This window comes from Motacilla alba, chromosome 4, assembly GCF_015832195.1.
Source record: "Motacilla alba alba isolate MOTALB_02 chromosome 4, Motacilla_alba_V1.0_pri, whole genome shotgun sequence".
Taxonomy (NCBI): Eukaryota; Metazoa; Chordata; class Aves; order Passeriformes; family Motacillidae; genus Motacilla; species Motacilla alba.
The window spans coordinates 44,705,535-44,723,731 of record NC_052019.1 but is presented as its reverse complement, the minus strand read 5'-3'; the positions used below and the strand labels follow the sequence as shown (position 1 = coordinate 44,723,731).

The 18,197-nt window shown below is 41.6% G+C and overlaps 1 protein-coding gene across 1 annotated transcript in view; it reads left to right on the top strand.

Moving 5' to 3' along the window:
* LOC119700585 (transmembrane protease serine 11E-like) overlaps positions 1-18,197 on the top strand; it is a 40,173-nt gene that overhangs the window by 2,457 nt on the left and 19,519 nt on the right. The window contains exons 3-4 of the mRNA XM_038135893.1: positions 6,786-6,907; positions 7,604-7,722. Of these exons, the coding sequence (XP_037991821.1) occupies positions 6,786-6,907; positions 7,604-7,722 (241 nt within the window). The remainder of the gene's footprint in view (positions 1-6,785; positions 6,908-7,603; positions 7,723-18,197) is intronic.

Genomic DNA, 18,197 nt, shown 5'->3' with positions numbered 1-18,197 from the left:
CTTCCTACTTAGGAAAGAATTTAATTGTTTAAATGGTTGTTTAAATTATTATAAAATCTAAAGTACATTGGGGAAATCTGCGTTGGATATTTACATGTTTGGGAAGGGATGAAAACTGCCTAGTCTTAATCAAAGCCCATGTGTAACCAGAGTTCTTTGCTGGGCAGGGATGTGGATCTCAGTGTGGAGCTGTAAGCTTTGCTGTTTGAGCTCATCCTCCTCTGCCTTAGTCCCTTGCAGGAGTGTAATTTCACTATTAGCTTTATCCAGTTCCAAGATGCCTCTTTTCAAAGCATGTCAAGCTAAGTTGGAGCGTGTGCTCTGTAAAATCCTTCAGGAAGCAAACCTGCTGAGGATAACTGGGTGGAGTAAACAGCCTTGCTTGTCTTGTCCCACTGTTGTGCTGTGTCCTGCACTCTGGGAAGCAGGTGCAGTGTCCTCTCTGCAGCTTCCTTGTGAAGATCTTGTGCCCTGGCAGGGGGAGGTGCAGAGTAGCTGGTGTTGTATATGGCAGTCTAAAAGTGAATATGCAGGTGGAAATGCAGTGCCACTTGCACCAATTTGTCATGCAGTAGGTGGGCAAAATGAATGCAAATTACAGACTGCTGAGGTGTAGCAGGAAATAGATGCCAGCCCTGGTGCAAGGACACTCATGTGCCACTGGCATTAGTGGGAGTTTACCTCGATTATTGCAGGAGGCAGATGTGGTTCCTGCATGGTGCCGAAGAGAAACCCATCTTGCTCAGTTTGTCCCAGAGCAGATCCTGAATTCAGGAAACCCTAGTGGAATACTTTTGCTTCTCATATGCACCACACCTGATTTGACTCATATGGAATTGGAACTATTGATGTTTCCTGCTGATTTCCCTCAGTTTCTGGCCATTTTAGACAGGAAAACTAGAATGAGACAAGACCTTCCAGAGCCTTAAAATCTTGTCTTCATTCCCTGAGCAAGCCCCAGTGTAATCCCAGCAGCTTTTATGGCCTCTGCTTTTCCTTTTAGAGGGTGTTTCGGGAGTGTTTCCCTTTTTTGTTTTCCCCATGCAGTTTTATGATTGGGCATTTTGGGTCACCATAAGCTTTGCAAATCAAGGCATTCTGCTTCTACCACATACTCCTTCCATGTTTGGTTTTTTTTAATTAAATACAGAGCCTCCTTTTGAATGAAGCCAAGCTAACACAAAGCTTGGGATGGCTTAATTTGACATGCTTCTGATAGAGGACAATCTGAAAGCCTCCTGTAGTCTGTGGACAGATTTGGTGATAACAGGGGGACAGATTTTATACAGAAGTGAACACAGAAATTCTCCAGTTTCTCTGCCACTGGAGAGTTGCCTGGGGTCTTCAATATCTGGACCACCTGTCTAGGGAGCTCTCTCTAATTTCAGCAGCATTTTTCCCATGAGGAAATTTGTCTATCTCTATTCAGTGAAAACACATTGCTAGATTACAGCATTTCATTGTTTATCTACCCAGCCTAGCAACTGTTTATTATATATTGTGGTTTAACCTCAAACAGCAGCTAAGTGCCATGCAGCCACTGAAGCCCCACACACACCACTTTTATTTAGGGAAAAAAAGGTAAAAACCAATAGGTTGAGATAAGAGCAGTCTATTAATTGAAATTATTATTATTAATAATAGAGAAGGAACAAAAAAATCCCAAGAAAGACAACTGATGTACAATACAACTGCTCACCCACTGACCAATGCCCAGCCCATGCTACAGCAGGGAATGGCCCATTCCAGGCAACCTTCCCTCCATTTATATACTGAGCATGATGCTCTGTGGTATTGAATATCCCTGTGGCCAGTTCAGGTCAGCTGTCTTGGCCATGCTCCATCTCAGCTCCTTTCACATCTGCTCACTGCCAGAGTGTGGAAAACTGAAAAGTCCTCGACTGATAGTGAGCACTACTGAGCCACAACTAAATCATCACTGTGTTACCCGTATTATTCTCACACTAAGCCTAAAACATGGCTCTGTACCAGCTACTAAGAAGAAAATTAGCTGTATCCCACTCAAAACCAGGACATAAAGTATAAAGCACAGAAATAGGTATCATTATCCAGAAATATAAGCATTTAAATTACAGAGGAAGGTGAATGCTTTGGGTCAGATTCTGAGTCCACATAAGCTGTCACAGATGCACACCAGCAGAAGAGCTACATCAGACTTACAGAGCTCCTCAGGAGTGATGGCAAGTATGTCCCAGAAAAGAGATTTATTTCAGTAAGCAAATTGAAGCACATCACTGTCCCAATACTATTTGTGTATTTTTTATATTACATCACATTGTAATGTAATATTACAACTACTGCTATAGTAGATTTATTTTTTTCTCAAAGCACCTTAAGATATACGTACTATATGTGTCCTAAAGCAGTGGTGAAATTTTGTCAATCTAAGCATGCCTCTCTTATAGGAAGGCCTAAAAGCAGGGGATGTGTAATAGCCCACAAGAGATCATCTCTAGGTGACTGTTTTGGGTTTGGCTTTTCATCAGCCTGTCCTGTCAGCACCTTTCCTGAGCAGCCAGTGCCAGTGGGTGCGTGCCAAAGCAGAGCCTGTGCTCTCTTTCCTGCTGCATGCTGACTTAGCTGGACACTGCCTTTGACACAAAGCTCACTGCAGGTAATGGAGGTCCTCCACTGGTGTCCCAGAGTGCTTCCAGCCCTGGTGAGGAAAACCTTGGAGGCATTTCCTCTGAAGCAGGCAGTTTGACTCCTAGATGGCAGTTTTAATTCTGCTTCTTTGCAAGAGGTGAATCTAAATTTCAGTAGGTAAAAGATACTAATTTCTTCTATAAACTAAGTGTTTCAGGCTGCAGTGAGGCAAGTGCATTTATGATTTATAGAATGAAATGCTTATCATTTGTTAATTAAACATCCTTAAAAACCCAAGTTAGGATATTAAGCAATATTTTAAATTTTCCTTTGAGACTAACATTTTTCTTTTGATACTCTTCTGTTACTAAGTCAGACATAATTAACTGTGTCCTTCTTAGGCCTTCTGTAATGCAAACAGGAAGGATCCCTCTGGCTCTGCATTCATTGGTGTGAGCTCCTTGTTGAGGAAAAGGTTCCTGAAAGGCTTCTTTCTGTATGATGTGAAGGAACCCAAGTATGGCATGCAGGGCTCCAAATCACATACCACTGTTCAGGAAAGGTCTCAGTGTGAATTTCTGGGAAAATGTCAGCTGAATTTCAGTTGAAAAAGCTGAGACAATGTTGGGAATTACTAGGAAACCAAGAGAGTTTACAAAGAAGTAAAAGTTTTACAAAGAAGTAAAATCATTATATCAGTGTAAACAATTCCATGGCAGTTTTTGTTGTTTCTCTTTGCCAGCAAGCATTTCACTCCTCTTCCTCATTGGAAAAATCTTAATCTGAGACATAGCAGTCTTCTGTCAAGAGATGAAATCCAGTCCTTGTTTGCAGTGCATTTAAGATTACTGCACAGACATGGTTTCCTGGGAAAGAGCAGAAGAGCAGAGTTCCTGGGGAAGAGGGACAGGCCACTTAAGCTACAAGCAGAAGGGACCTTGTCAGAAAGCCCTCTGAGGCCACTGGGGAGCTTTCATCTTCAGGTATTTGGTCCAGGCATAAAATTTCCACTTCTACTCTGGAGGACTTCAGTGACTTTCCCAGCTGGAGTGTTTTTAATCTTAGTGTGCATTTCAGTCCCTGTTCCCTTGCTTTGAGCACATAGCTCCCATGGAGTAAGCAAAGACTGCTTGACTCTTGGTCTGAGAAAAATAAATTTGAACTTTTGAACTTTTATCAGCTCTCTCCAGAGTGTTCAAGCCCTGACAGGTCATCACATGGATCTCAGTTGTTTCCGTTCTGCACAATAACTGTTCTGGCAAATAACTATTTCTCTTGTGTGTACTGAATCCCTGTAAGTGCTGTTCAAGTTTACAGAGTGGGACATGTCAGATAAAATAATTAATTTTTGAGGAATGAACCTTAGAAGGTACAGCAAAGCAAAGTTCAATGGTAATGGGAATAAAAAAATATCCTTTCAATAATCTTTGTGGGTTTGTCTCACAGATATCTTTGAAAACCTGGATTAAAAATGTTCTTAGTCTGCAGTATGTCTATTCAAGATATTAATCCAGATGGTACAGCCTAATCAAGGATATTTTCTTCAAAATTACCTTTTGTTTTTTTAAAAAAAAATCATTATTAAAAGAAATCAGGAGTGGAGGACAAAATTTAACAGCTGTTTCTTGTTTATATATAAAAAGAAGGGGGAAAGTTTAGGATAAAAAAATCAAGAAAAAAGGCATCCAAATCCCAAACAGCACCTCCTCCCCCTGTTAAGTGACTTTCTAAGATGAATTTGTCAAACTGCTTCTTGTTTGAAGAAATTCAGTTTAGAAGCTGGTGCTGAAGCCCCTCTGCACCTCTTTGAAACAATGTTCTCAAACAGGTTTCGTGAATTAGGTGAAAGTCATGAGTGTGAGTAGAATTACATGTGTGAGTAACTGTTGTGGACTGGGACTTCTGTTTGTTCATGAAAACATGGAACCTGAAATAGAAGAAATAAAGAATAAGAGTTACAAAAAATTTTACACTATATACCAGAGAACGCTGAAAATGTTTCAGATGTATAGTATTCTATTTAACTGTGTCCCAGCCATGTTACTTCTTGTCTGAAATTGCTGTTTCACTGATGTGATAGGCAGTAATTTCTTCAGGCTCACCCTACTGCGGTGCAGAGGTGGCATTCAGCCTTTCAAATGGGCTTCTCCAACCCAGCATTTTGGTTTGAGGTTATGCCAGGATCATTATAGCTGAAAGACCTTCCGAGTGGCTTCCTTCTGTGCAGCCTAATCAAGACAACTGCTTTTCAAATGATAGTACCTACAAGAAGACAAGAGTAGGTTGTCTTAAGTTAAATGCATTTTTGTGTTTGTTTGGTTGGCTTTTCTTGTAACTCACTTTCATTTCAAACATAATTGACACATTTGCAAAGCCTTTCGGCCATGCAAAAGACTATAATCTGGAGTGAGGGAAAAAAACCCCAACAAACCATAAAACAACAAATGCATGTTGAACTCACCAGTGACTTTAGGATTTCACCTAAAAGCTACAACTTAGAAATATTCTTTTTAGTGAGGTCAAGTCCCGACTATTTATACTGCCATATTTTTCATTTCTCCAGTTGGAAGTTTTAAGGCAATTTTCATTCAGTAGTCCCAGAAATAATTTTGGAGGTGCTCATCCCTGAACTGTTAACAGGACTATTTAATTTCAGTCTTTGTTTTTTGAGGGGTCTTTTTGGTTGTTTTTTGGTTGGTTGGTTGTTTTTTGTTTGTTTGGCATTCTGGGGGTGGTTTTTTTGCTATGGACTCACAAATGAGTTTTGACGCAAACTTGATGAGAGGTTAATGGCTGTTATACAGGATAGCAGGAGGGAAGGAAACACTAAATAGGACATGCAGAACAAGTCAGAACAGATCCAAGTGACAAATTATTACTTCCATTTTCATTCAATCACATATCATGATATTTGGCCTGAGTCAGTTGTTTTCCAAGCCAAAGTAATAAGATTGTAATTGCAAGGCATCGCACTGGAATTAGAATGAAACACCAGGATCTGCTTTGCTATTTATGAACCATGCACAGTTGCTTGCTGTCCCTTTCCTGCACACAGCTGCAGGGGTCACTTGCAATTATTTCAATTTATTTGAATGTATTTAAACTTCTGGCTCATGAGGTGTGTGCTCTGGGAGTGAGCTGCGTGTACTTTGTATGTAGGAACTCACTGAGGCACCTCACACCCTGGGGAGAGGATCCCTGCAGCCTGCTTTTCTGAGGTGGGCTGTACCTTAACCTGCAGGTGTGCATGTCTGTATGAGTGAGGTGTCTGAAACAGAATGAAGGACTCTTTACCAAAAATAGTGGCTTCTTGTTCTGTGTTTTGTAATGGCTGATAATAGAAAAATGGCTGTAAGGTTCTTAAGACAGAATTTGCTGTAATCAACTTTTTTTTCAGGGAGTTTTATAAATGATACCGATTGTCCATTGGCTTTCCATGAGTTAATTTGGATTAGTACCGACATAATTAAGAGCACAGCAGAGAGAAGCATCTGGTGAGGTTCCCACTCACATGTCTTTGCCCGTCCCTGTCATTCTATCACTTCAGCAAATACTGCTTAAAGCAGCACTTGCCTTTGTATTTAGATTCAGTCTGAATATGACAGGAAACACAGGCTGGCCCTCTGAAATCTCTTTCTCTTTTTTGTCCAGCACTATTTTAAAGGCTGAAGTGGATTGAGCAGCTGGACTAATGTATAGATATGTACTATACAAAGTATGGGGTGCTTTTTCCCAATTTTACTACAGAAAGCACTTTTGGGAGCAAAGGTGCCATTGTGTCTGATAACTGATTTGCTTAACCAATTGAAAGCTGTATACATTGCTGTGTAAAAGTTCATCTAGCTGAAAAATAAGTTTTGGTCTTGCAAATTTCTAGCTGGGAGTCACATGAGAATCTTAGTAAGACTCCTGTTTGATTTGGCCCTAATAATACCTAAAACTGTCAAACCTGTCTGTGTTCTTTGACTTTTAGCACATCCCAACACGTATTTCAAAATAGTCTTGTGTCATGGTTTCATTTTCAAGGGTGTTGGGTGAGAAGTCAATTAGTATTGCTGGGAAGAATCAACTGATGTTGAGGGAGAAAACTTTAGCCTAATTTTTTTTTGCGGGGAGATGGGGCCCTTAAATAGAAAAGGATCTCTTAATAATCTCACTTTGTTCTTATTTTTTCCCAGAATTCATCAGTCAACCATCAAAATAAGACATCTTGAGCCCTGGAAAATTGCTGTAATTGTTATTGGAACAGCAGTGGCAGCAGCTATCACCATTGGTCTCCTGGTTTATTTTCTGGCATATGGTAAGTTTTGCATAGTGTATCACTATTCCTATGCTTAGTGAATTTCCTCTGTGCCCATTGTGCCAGATGACAGTGGGAGTTTTCACCAGTCTGTCTAAAGCTTATTTGGGGGAAAAAAACACTGGCTTCTCTAGACCTCTCTTTCCTTCCTCATTTAGCATCTTTGCAGACCTCCTAGGAACACGTCCTGCTCTGCAGGGTGATTTAGGGCTGTGGTTTCTGTTGATTTTAACTTACTTTCACTCGTTTCACATTTTTCTCATGATCTACTTCTGGGATGAAGTCAACACACAAGTGTCTGGTCTCCCTTACATGAGTGGCAAACAGAGCTTTCTGCATGTCTCTCTTGGGGTGTTTCTCTGTTCTCTTTCTCTGATCACTAGCAGCTTCCTGCCAGGGCTTGGTGTTGAGTGGACAGGCCAGGAAGGAAGGTAACTAAGCAGCAAGGTGCAGCTTGTGATTCTGTGTGAGCCCCAAGTGCTGTTGGTTGGGCAGAAATGTAACTGCTGGGACAACTTGGATTAGATCACCTAACTGAATCAAGTGATTGCTCCTAGCTTTTGGAAGCTGTATTTGCATGGATTGGATACAACTGAAGGCTCATCCACTCCCTAGTTGTTAGGTGCCAGGTGTTTCTCTAAAGTTCATTCATCTTGGTACTTTGAGTATTGCCTGTTCCTCTTCTTTCCCTTACAGATCAGAAGCTGTTCTATTACAGTGCCAATGTAAAAATCACCAACATCCGATACAATAATGAATTTTCCAGACAATCCTCAGGAAGGTTTAGAGACCTGAGCGAGAGGGTTGAGAGACTGGTAAGTTTGGATCATTGTGCCTTTCCATTAAGGACTGTGTGATAATACAAGAGTCATTAATGTGAACAGCACACTCAGAGACCACAGGATCTGGTGTACCCTCAGTCCCCCAGTGGGCAGACCTGGGTAATGGATAGCAGGAGAGGCATGATCATACCTGGCACACCAGGCACTTGCCACTCAGCATCTTCTAGCCTGTCACTTCTCTCCGTCTCTGCAGTGGTGAAGCAGATATTTAAAATAGTCTCAGGTTCCTCCTATATCACTGATCGTAGGATCACAGAATACTCTCAGCTGAAAGGGTCTCACAAGACCGTCAACTCCAGCTGTTAAGTGAAATGCCCATACAGTAATTGAACCCACAACCTTGGTGTTTTTAGCAAGAGGCTCTAATCAGCTGAGCTAATCTCATCATTTGTGTGTGTTCTCTTTCCATGCCCTGAGCCTGGCTTTGTGATTTATGTCCCATTGTCTCTAAGGAAAGCATTCTTTTACACCCTCTCCCTTACAGGGTAGGGAGCTCTACCTGTTGGTCTGTTACTATGTGTTGAGAAAACAACACACGAGCCCTTTTCCTGTGCCTTTGGTATGTTTTGTTGGGAAACCCTCCTACAAATAGCAGAGGTTGCTGAGTGGCTCTCAGTCATACAGTAGCTATGGAAATAAATAGACACATTGCAATTTCCTTTCTTGTTTTCTCTTTGGGACACTACCCCAGAGATGCTAATTACAGAGTTCAACTCTATACAACAATAAGCACGTGATTGTGCTTGTATCTTTTTGTGTTTCATTCATCAGAATCCGATGCATATCTCTTACCTCCTGTTTGGCAACCATGCAGAGATACCCAGTTAATAGGACAATGCTTTGCCCCCCACTGTCCTTTAATTTAGGGCAATGTCACTTGTCCACAACAAAATGTGAGCTGTGCTGCACATTGCTCTGGAGAAGAAGTGTGTTGTGTAGGGACTTGGCAGTGCTAGCTAGCATCTCTTCACAGCTCCACTGCTGAGGGCTTCATTGATCTCAGTGATGTTGTTCTCTTCTGTGTATATGTCTGTTCTCTTTCTGCCCTCTTTGTCTACTGGGACCCATACCCGATTTCCTTGGATGTACTGCTGGTGCATGTCCGTATGCATAGAGTCTTACACGAGCTGTGTTTGCTTAGGTGGTACCACTTTACAGCTATTGCCTAATAATTGCAATAATTTTCACCTTGTGATATAGGACCTTGGAGAGGGAATGTTCTCCCTGACCAAGAAGACACTGTGTATTGCTGAGGGGGAAGGAAGGCAAGGACTGAGGAGTCTGAGGAATAACATTTCACTGAGTACAGTTGTATCCCTTCCTCCCACTCCACTCCTTCTTCATTTTCTTTAAAAAACATGTGCCTCCTTTGGCAAAGAAACACTCATTTTAGCTAAGGCGTTCTTTCAGACAGTGTCCAATGCAATCAGATTTCCTCTGAACATGGCTATCAATTTAGATGCTTGAATGGAAGCCAATGCTTTAGAAACCCCATCTCCTCTCTGGGTGTTGAGCAGTTCTGACAGTAGTGACAGTAAATACCAGTGCAGGTTGAGCAGTGAGAACCATTATATCAGGGCATGTTAATTGTACCTGATAAGTAACACCATAACAAACATACACAGAACCGTGCTGTCTTTCCTTCATTCCTGTAACTTTTCTTAAGAGCTGTCCTTAATTCAGCCATTAAATTCTATGTTCCTCTCTCAAATTTTATGAATTCTTTGCTTGTATAAATGGTCCCTGCCATAAGTTTGACTTTTTGTGGTTTTAGTTCCAGGTGTTCCATTTAACAAGGATGTATGAGATTGAGAATTGTAACCTTATTGAAAGCAACTCCATACAGTAATGAAACAATGTGTTCCTTGTAAGTCTGATTTTATAACAGCAAAACTCATCTTGTGGTGATAAAAATCAAAGCAATCTTTGCAGACACATGTATCCTCCTGATATCTTGACAGACAGCTGTCTCAAAACATTTGCATTTTTATTCCCAGCAACTTCACAGCAACTCTGTGATAGAGGAGGAAAGACTTGCGTTCTTTATGACATTTTCTAGTTTGTCTGAATTTACCAAAACCCTTTGCAGTCTTTCCCTGGCTGGTTTTGGATGTCCAAGCCTTCCCATTGTCATAGTAGTAACGATACCTTAGGCTCATGTTGTGAAACAGTGAGTCAATGCAGATAAATGCAATGTCTTTCTCAATGCTTGGTGCAAAGTGAACAGAAGTGAATCATCTCTGATAATCAGAAGCATTCAAATTACCTGAGTTAGTGCAACTCCCTGCCAAGTGTTCCCTTCTCTGACTCCTTCCTGATGAAGCCCTCCTTCATTTGTCTCCAGAAAGACCCAGAAAAGACTAATTTCAGAGCTGGTGTTTCACCAGGAAAAATGTTTTTGCTTCCATATGGAAGCCATATCGTGACTTCCTTTGGACCTGCAGCAAATGCCCAATGTTTGCTTTGGTTTCCAGATTTGAATAGTGACACCCATTGTGTGAACAACATTCCTGACTCTTATCTCATTGAAGGTGGGAGGGAATGCAGCCAGATCATGCCAGAGAGCTGATGAAGCTGGTGCACCAGTCAACATCTCAGGGCTGACTGGAAAGTCTGGAAAATGTCTTCTGGGGTGGAGCTGGGGGGACTGAGGAACAGATGATGAAAGGTCTTTGCTCTTTGACTGGCTTCCTGTAAGTGTCTGTGAGTGTTTCCTTTGTGCTCTCTTGAAAAATCAGACTTGACTGAATGCCACTAGGGAAAGAAAGATTCCAGCTCACCAGAGCCTCCTCACTTTTCTAGTTGGACCAGTCCCTCTTCCCTTGCCAAGCTAAAATGCTCTGTGCCAGAATGTCTCTTCTGACACTGGACTAAAAGGGCACAGTCACAGCCTTGTGGCTCCTTCTCCAAGGAGCCTCTATTTTATAGTGGGTTCACGTATTGTGTGGCTCATCTGCACAACTTTTATGCACTGTTTTTCTCCAACTCCTTCACCAGACTTGGATTTCCTTTTCTTCTCCCACAGAATGTATTAATTCTTTTGGATTTCCCAAGAATGCTTTGGAGACACTAACTACTCTCTTACTAACAGTATCCTGGGAGAGATTTCCAAGGCCCTGCTTTAAGCTTTGCTTCTTCAGTGTCTCTGGCATGCCAAAGAGGGGAGGGAGCTGTGCCAATCAGCTAGACCAGGGTGACTGGGATGATCCCAGTTGCCTACTCTGGGCAGCTGCAGTAACTCCCCTGCGTGCAGGAAGAAGAGTGGAGGGGTGTTGTGTCTTGTGTAGAAAGTCATCTTTGACCCCAAGGAAAGGGGATGTGCAGTCAGGAGAGCTTGAAATGAGTACATCAATCTCGGTGGAAGTTGTCTCAGCTGAAGGCTGGCAAGTTTCTAGCTGTGAGAGAGAGGTGGATATCAGGCAGCCACAGCAGGTGATCCCTTCAGTACATGGCTGTTGCTCAACAGAAACAGACATGCTCAACAGAAACAGAAACCTTTACCCTGCCCACCGGGGGTTTGTAATTGTACCTGTTGGCTCTTTTTTATCACCACGATAAATTTCTGATACTTCCTCCTAGAAGTGGTGGGCTTTCCCCTCTTCAAGGAGAGCCTAGGCAACCCTTCTCCTTTCTCAGGCACCTTGTTATCTCCCTGTCTCGTTCTCTGGCCAGAGCTGTTCCCAGCCCTGCTGTGTGGCTGCTTCTCCCTGTCCATGTGTCTCTGTGGAACCTTGTGCTGGACACTGTACCCTTCCCAGCTTCTGGGGCTTTGTCCTGTCATTCCCTACTCACTCCTGCTCCCATGTGCTGATAAGCCCGGCTGTGAGCTGGGTGGATGGATGTTCCTCTGGTGTGAGTGTAGCATGGCTCCCTCCTTAGCTGGTTGGGTGGCTGGGGAGGGAGTTGAGGTGTTTGTTTTCCCTCCTGGAGTGCCTTGAGCCATGGAATGGACTGACATGGGTTTCCCCTTTTGTCTCATAATCCAGAAGGCACTTGTCCTTCCACCATCTGAAACCAGCAAAGAACTAACAGGCTGCATCTGGGCAGAGGGGTTGGGGATTATATTAAAACAATAGCTGGATGCTTCCACTGGGAGACTACTGCCTATCCAAATATCTCTAATGAATTAACAGAATTTCATGAAGTAATTTTCACCTCAGAACTCAGAACTGTGTGCCAGGACATCTCCTTTAGAAACAAACATTTTGCTTCAGCTACCTCAAGTGACAAGAGAACCTTCTATGTCCTTAAGTACAGGTGTTGGGGGAAAGTTTTTAATTAACACAGCTCTTGAAGTTTGTCCTATCTGATAGAGCTGAATTAGTGTGGGTTTAATTTAATGTCTCTACTGGGTATTGCAGAGGCACTTGAGATTCCACTGGAAAATGCTGCACAACACTTCTGATAATGGTGCCTGTTCTTGGCAGTTTGAAGGGCTCGCTGCTGAGTCCCTCAACTGGAACTGATGAGGAAGGAGGCAGTTTTCTCCCTAGGCAGATGTTATTTTAGAAGTTATTAAGATACATCTCTCCCTATGAATTGGGTGGAGAAGAAACAGAGGAGCAAGCAGGTGTCCTGCACCTCCTTCCCTCCCCCCAGCTCTGACACCTGACAACCCTGTTTGGTGGAAGGGTTAGCCTTCAAAAAGATGCTCGTAACTGAAAGGCTCTCTGCTTTGTACCCAGGGATAAGCTTGCATCATCCCAATATCGGCAGTTTTCTGAATCCTGTAAGTTGTGAACAGATAACTGTCACATCTGCAGGGCCAAGGGTCAGTCAAAGTTCTGATCAGGGTTTCCATCTGAGCTGGACTCCAAGGAAGGCTATCTGAAAACACCAAGAACACCGATGAGTGAGCAGATGAGGCTGCTGTTTTACAGCACTTGGCCTTTTAGGATCACACATGACTCAAGTCTTCTTGGGGAGCAGAAATGTGGGTATTTGGGAGAGAGAGGGTGGTGAAATACAGATCCCTTCAGAGAACATAGCTGCAAAGCCAGGTGAAACCGTGCATGAGGTGCGTTTGTCACACCTTTCTCGTGGGTGTTTAGATAAAGCTCAAAAGTCTGGGGCTTGCTCCATCAGTGCCTCATGGTCCTTGGGTCGGGAGGTTAATTCAGTAGGAGCAGATCCCCAAGGCAGCAGGTTTTTGAAACACTCCTAAAGAATATTTGTTCTGGGAGATCAGACTGTGAGGATCATCTAAGAGATGATAAGTAAACATGCCCTGGGAAAAGGGAGTATGCTGAAGTTCAAGGGAGTCCAACATGACTCTCATTTTTACAGCAAATGGAAAAGTGCAGGTATCTGCAAGTATTGTGTAGCTTCATTTGCTGTGTGTGCAAAACCCTTACTTATTTTCCCCTCTTAGCCCCTACAACAAAAGAAAATTTAATATAAGTTAGCCAAATCAGTAATTATGGTATCTGCAGCAGCCAGATCTTTCCAGGGACTTTTCAGAGTTTTTCAGCACCCAGACCAAAGTGAGTAAGAATGTTCTGTATGCAATAAACTTCAAAAGAGATTTGGAAGTGTTTACGGATAAAGATCCCGAAATCTAAAACCTAAGTCTCTATTTAAACTCAAGCATTCCTAGGCTTTATATGTGCTCCCTCAAGTAATTACATAGTACCAATATGAGGTGAAAAGAGTAGAACTTTAACTAAAGATTAAACCTCCCAAAAAACTCACTTCCTTATCAAACCAGGACAATCACTAAAGGCAAATTTATTTACAAAGGCATCTATAGAACAAAAGCCAGAATAATTAAGCTTTTAAAATTTAGCTTTTCAGAGACTTAAAAAAAAAAGTATCTTTTTTTTTATTCTGAAAAACAATACTGTAAAATCAGAAAAAAAAAATTTATCTGTGTAAAAAAAGTAATTTAAGGAATATTTTGAGAAGAAAAGTACCAAAATAAATTTAGGGGATTTGACAACTTCTGCTGTATAGGCTTAGTTTTAAGGGAAGATTGTCACAAATAGGAAGCATTGTCCTTGGACTAGCGTGGTGCAATCGGGGTGCCCTCTATGGGTGGCTGGGGCTAGAAACAAAGCAGAAAGGATTTTCCACGGTAATTCAGCCAAGAGTGAAGCAGCAATGGATCAGTGGCAAAGATGACACCCTGGCAATGTGTTTGCTTAGCTCTGGAATTAGAGGTTGACAGCACACTTGACTGTCAGTATGTATATACAGAGGTGTGGCCCTAAAGAGATAGGTGAAATGCTGTACTCTGAGAGAGGAAATAACTCACAGCAAACACCTGCATCTCACTTGTGATGCTGTTTTTAGATGTTCCTATTCAAGTTAAAAGGAGAAAAAGACCATTGGTGTAGTTATATACTGCATAGATTTAAAAACTGGCATGCTTTCTTGCTTTTTAAATTTGCTTCCAGGTTTTCCTGTTTCCATAGGTCCCGTGGAAACAGGAAAAACTAGCACCGGAAAAAGTAGCAGAGGAAACTAAATATTGAAAAAAATACAAAGCACTTTTAAATGCTGGTGTGAGTTGATGCAGTGTAGCACATGGGCCTATGGCTTAGTGCTTTTCATCACCTCTAAGAGCTCAAACTTTCAGTGAGCTCTACCTAAATTTAATTAATTTTCAAGATGAAATCATTAGTTATCAAAAATATGCCTAATATCCAACTTTTTTTCCTCTGTAAATTCAGTGATCCTTCAAATTCTTTCATTCTTTGACTTACTAATGCAATACAATTTTCTCAAGTAAAAGGCATACAAGTTGATTTTGCTTTTTCATTTTTTTTCTTGGTTCATCAAAGCAGAAGTTGTAATATGCATGTACAAATCCAGAAAAATCATAAGAAACGCCTCTCCCAATTAACAAGTAACTTCAGTACTGGTCCAGTGTGCATGATGAAAAGATCTAAAATGTGCACAAAGAGAATGGATGTGAACCTGAGGTGGGAAAAGGAATTCAAAATGAAGCAAAGCACAGCTATCGATAGTGTGTGTGATTAAGGGTAAAATCTTATCTTAATTATAGACTCACAATCCAGAATTACTGCATTGTTTGCAAGTAATTATATCAATGAAATGATTCAAGATGCAAACCAGTGATCAAAATCTTGCTGGTCAAGAGAGTGGCTGCTTGGATCCTGATGTTGTCCAAAGGGGGAATCTAAATTCCATACTGAAGTTGTGTGGTTGGTGGTATTTGGGCACTTGTAAGCTGAATAAATAACCAACGATCTTCCTTAGACTTCACAAAACTGTTATTTTCCTATGAGGTATTTCCTCTTGTATTTCAGCTTCTTGCCTCTAAGTATTGTTTAAAAAAACCCCAGAATGCATGTAGTAATTTTCCTGAGGAAAGCGTGTTATTTTGAGAAGAAGAAAAACCCCAACCACAAAGCCCTTCTCTAGATATTGGCACAGATGCCTTTCTCACCAAACCTGATTGTCTCTCCCAAAGTTGGAAATTGCCCCCCTAAGTGGACAAAATTTTAATAGCAGTGTGAAAGTTTTAGGAAGCTAATTATGGATAATTGAAAGCAGGGAGTAGGAATGAGAATACTTTGGTGACCTTAATTCCAGCTGTCACTAATGCACATAACTATAATGAAACACTCATGTCATTACATGCCTTTGAAATTGGTTGCACCAAGCATAAGCATGGTACTTTAAATCCTGACATTATCCCATGTATTAGTCCTCTTAATTTCTTTTATCCGAAAGACCAATCTTTTTAGGAACTACAATTGTACAAGGACAGTTATTCCTCTTTTGCAGATGTGGCCTCTGGGAGCCATCCAGCTGAGCTCCTTATTTCAGTGCAGTCAGGCAGTGCTTAGTCACCCCTCATCTTTAGCAGCCCTGTTAGCTCAAACCCTGTGAGGAGTTTGTGATGCCATTTGCTGATGTTTGGGATCACACAGCTCTTGCCCACTTTGAGACCTGCTGTCCTTGTGTGTGTGGTTTCTGATGGGAAGGTTTCTGATCCTCTGGTTTGCTGGAGGCAAGGGGACCATTGCACTTGCTCTCCTTCAGGTCTGTTTTCTTCACCTCGGGCAAGGACCGTGGCTGTAGGGCTGTGGTAGTAATTGGAATGTCAGTTTCCAAGGAGAGTGTGATGTCCACATCCTGGTTTGGAACAGTGCCACATTCTTATTTTTTGCTGTCAGTCTTTCTCTTTGTGTCCTCTCTCAACCCTTTAGCTGAAATCAGGGCAGTAAAAATGTCAGGTACTCAAAGGAGCAGCTACTGGATTTGTATTATGGTCAGCTCTAGGGGTCTCAGCATGCTGAAACTGGGGAGAGTCACTGAATCAAGTGGTATGTTGCAATTTCTATTTATGGCCAAAAAGCTTTAAATATCACTAATAATAGGCTTTGCATCCTAAGTAGCTACTGAGGTAAGAGGAAGAATGTGGTACGAGGATAGCTGTTGAAGGACTAAACTGGCAGCAGGCAAAAAAGCAATACTATTGAGCAACAAGAGGCTTTGTGCTCCCAAACCTACTGAACGCTTTGGAACATACTGTGCAAGTAGCTCAGTGCATTCAGCAAATATTCCTGAAGAGAGTTCTGTCAAACTAGTTTTAAGATAACTTTTTGATAGACCTGGGACCCAATGTGAGGTGGCAGAGTAGTGTGTGGTGGGAGAAAGCGAGGGCTTGACACAGCCAGCCTTGCTGGGTCACTTCCAGACACAGCCACACATCTGGGCTCATGTGGCCAGCTCATGTCAGTTCCTAGAGCAGTGGGATCCCTGTTGTGACCTATTTCCAGAGCTTGGGTGTTTTTTGGGTCCCAGGGAGGAAGGACATATTGTGTGACTCTAGAATCACAACAATTTTTACAAAAAGAATCACAAAGATTTCAGTAGATTGCTCACGGGCCTTAGAAGGTTGTGCATGGTACGACACAAGAAAAAGAGTATGATGATGAGATCTGGAGTTTTTTGAGACAGAATAGGAAAAGAAGTCTTGTTCATCAAAGAATAAAATAACTTCTGGCTACAAGGAACAAAGAAGAATACCCTTTTTGTCTGAGTTTGTACAGGTGGGAATGTTTTGCCCTCTTACTGCATGTTTGGTGCTAGCCACTATTTGTTACTGTATTGGATGGACCAGCACTCATGAACAAAGTCCAGTTTGTCTAAGAAAGTTGTTCTGCATAGAGAGAAGTGTAGTAAAAAGTTTGGAGAATATGAAATTAAACTGAGGAAATTAGAAATGTCATTTTCTACATAAAGACTGTAAAAAGACAGGAAAATGCTTCTCACTTGAAAGGAGCAGGACTTGGCACTTGGTTGCGAATGCTCATACACCTTGCCTGCAGCAACAGCTGTCGCAGTTGAGCTATTGCTAGACAAGGGCCAGGAAAAACAGTGAAGAACACTGAAACAGTGGTGAATTTAAGGGATCTGGTCATGACAGTGTCACATTTGAGGGGCTGTAATGTAATGACCAGAAAAGTCCTAGTTGCTTTTGCTCCAAAGGTTGTGACTTAAGCTGAAAAGAAAGCTGTTAGCAGGCTGGAGAGAAATGTTTTCTGTTTGGTGTGTGAAAGGCTTCACCAAAAAAAGAACTGTAAAATTATAAGGCAGAACATTAATCCCTGAAACTTTTTATCTGACAGCATTTTCCTACATATTCTCCTCTTATATAAACTCTTTATGAATATAAAGATTACTTTTAATATTTCAGGTTACCAAAATCATAGTTGAAGGAAAGAAGAGATTTGGGTCATATTCGCCAAGTGAATTCATCAGCAGGTCAGCAGTAGGCCACAGTGCAGAGGTTTGGCTAGTGCTTCCTTCGTGATAAGACACAGTAGATTGCAAAAGTTTAAAATGTTAGCTCATACTTGAAAGTGTTAAAGGCCCTGCAAGGTTCACTGAAAACAAAGCCACCCTTCAGTTATTTTTTTGTCTGTGGGTGATGTAGTGCTAAGGCAACTCATAAGGGTGGGAATGTTAGTGACAGCGTGTAATGGAAAAAGTGTCTACTTTCTCATTCAGATATGAAAGTGTGAAAGAGAATGGAAGTAACACAGATTTGGTATAATTTTAAATCATATGCTTCCTGTTCTCCCAATGAAAATAACTAACACGCCTTCTGGATTGAATGTTCTGAAAACAGTGTCTGTTGCTGATAGTTTAGTTGCATTTGGATTCCATAGATTCTTTTTGTTAAAAGCACAAACAAAAGTTTTGTGAGACACCACTGGAAGTCTTTGTCTATGCTGCAGCACATGGCGCTCCTAATCAGACTGAATGGAACATCTTGGAAGCGGTCCAGGCTGAGGAAGAAAGGAGAAAGCTGAACATGTTTGGAATACAAAAAACACAATCACACAAGCTGCTTAAGCTGTAACAAAGATACACAAGAGAATGGGTGATAGAAGTAGGGATCTCTGTATCTGCTGCAGAAGTACAGGTGGAAAGAGCAGCAAAACCACTTGACATCTGAGACAGCAAGGTAT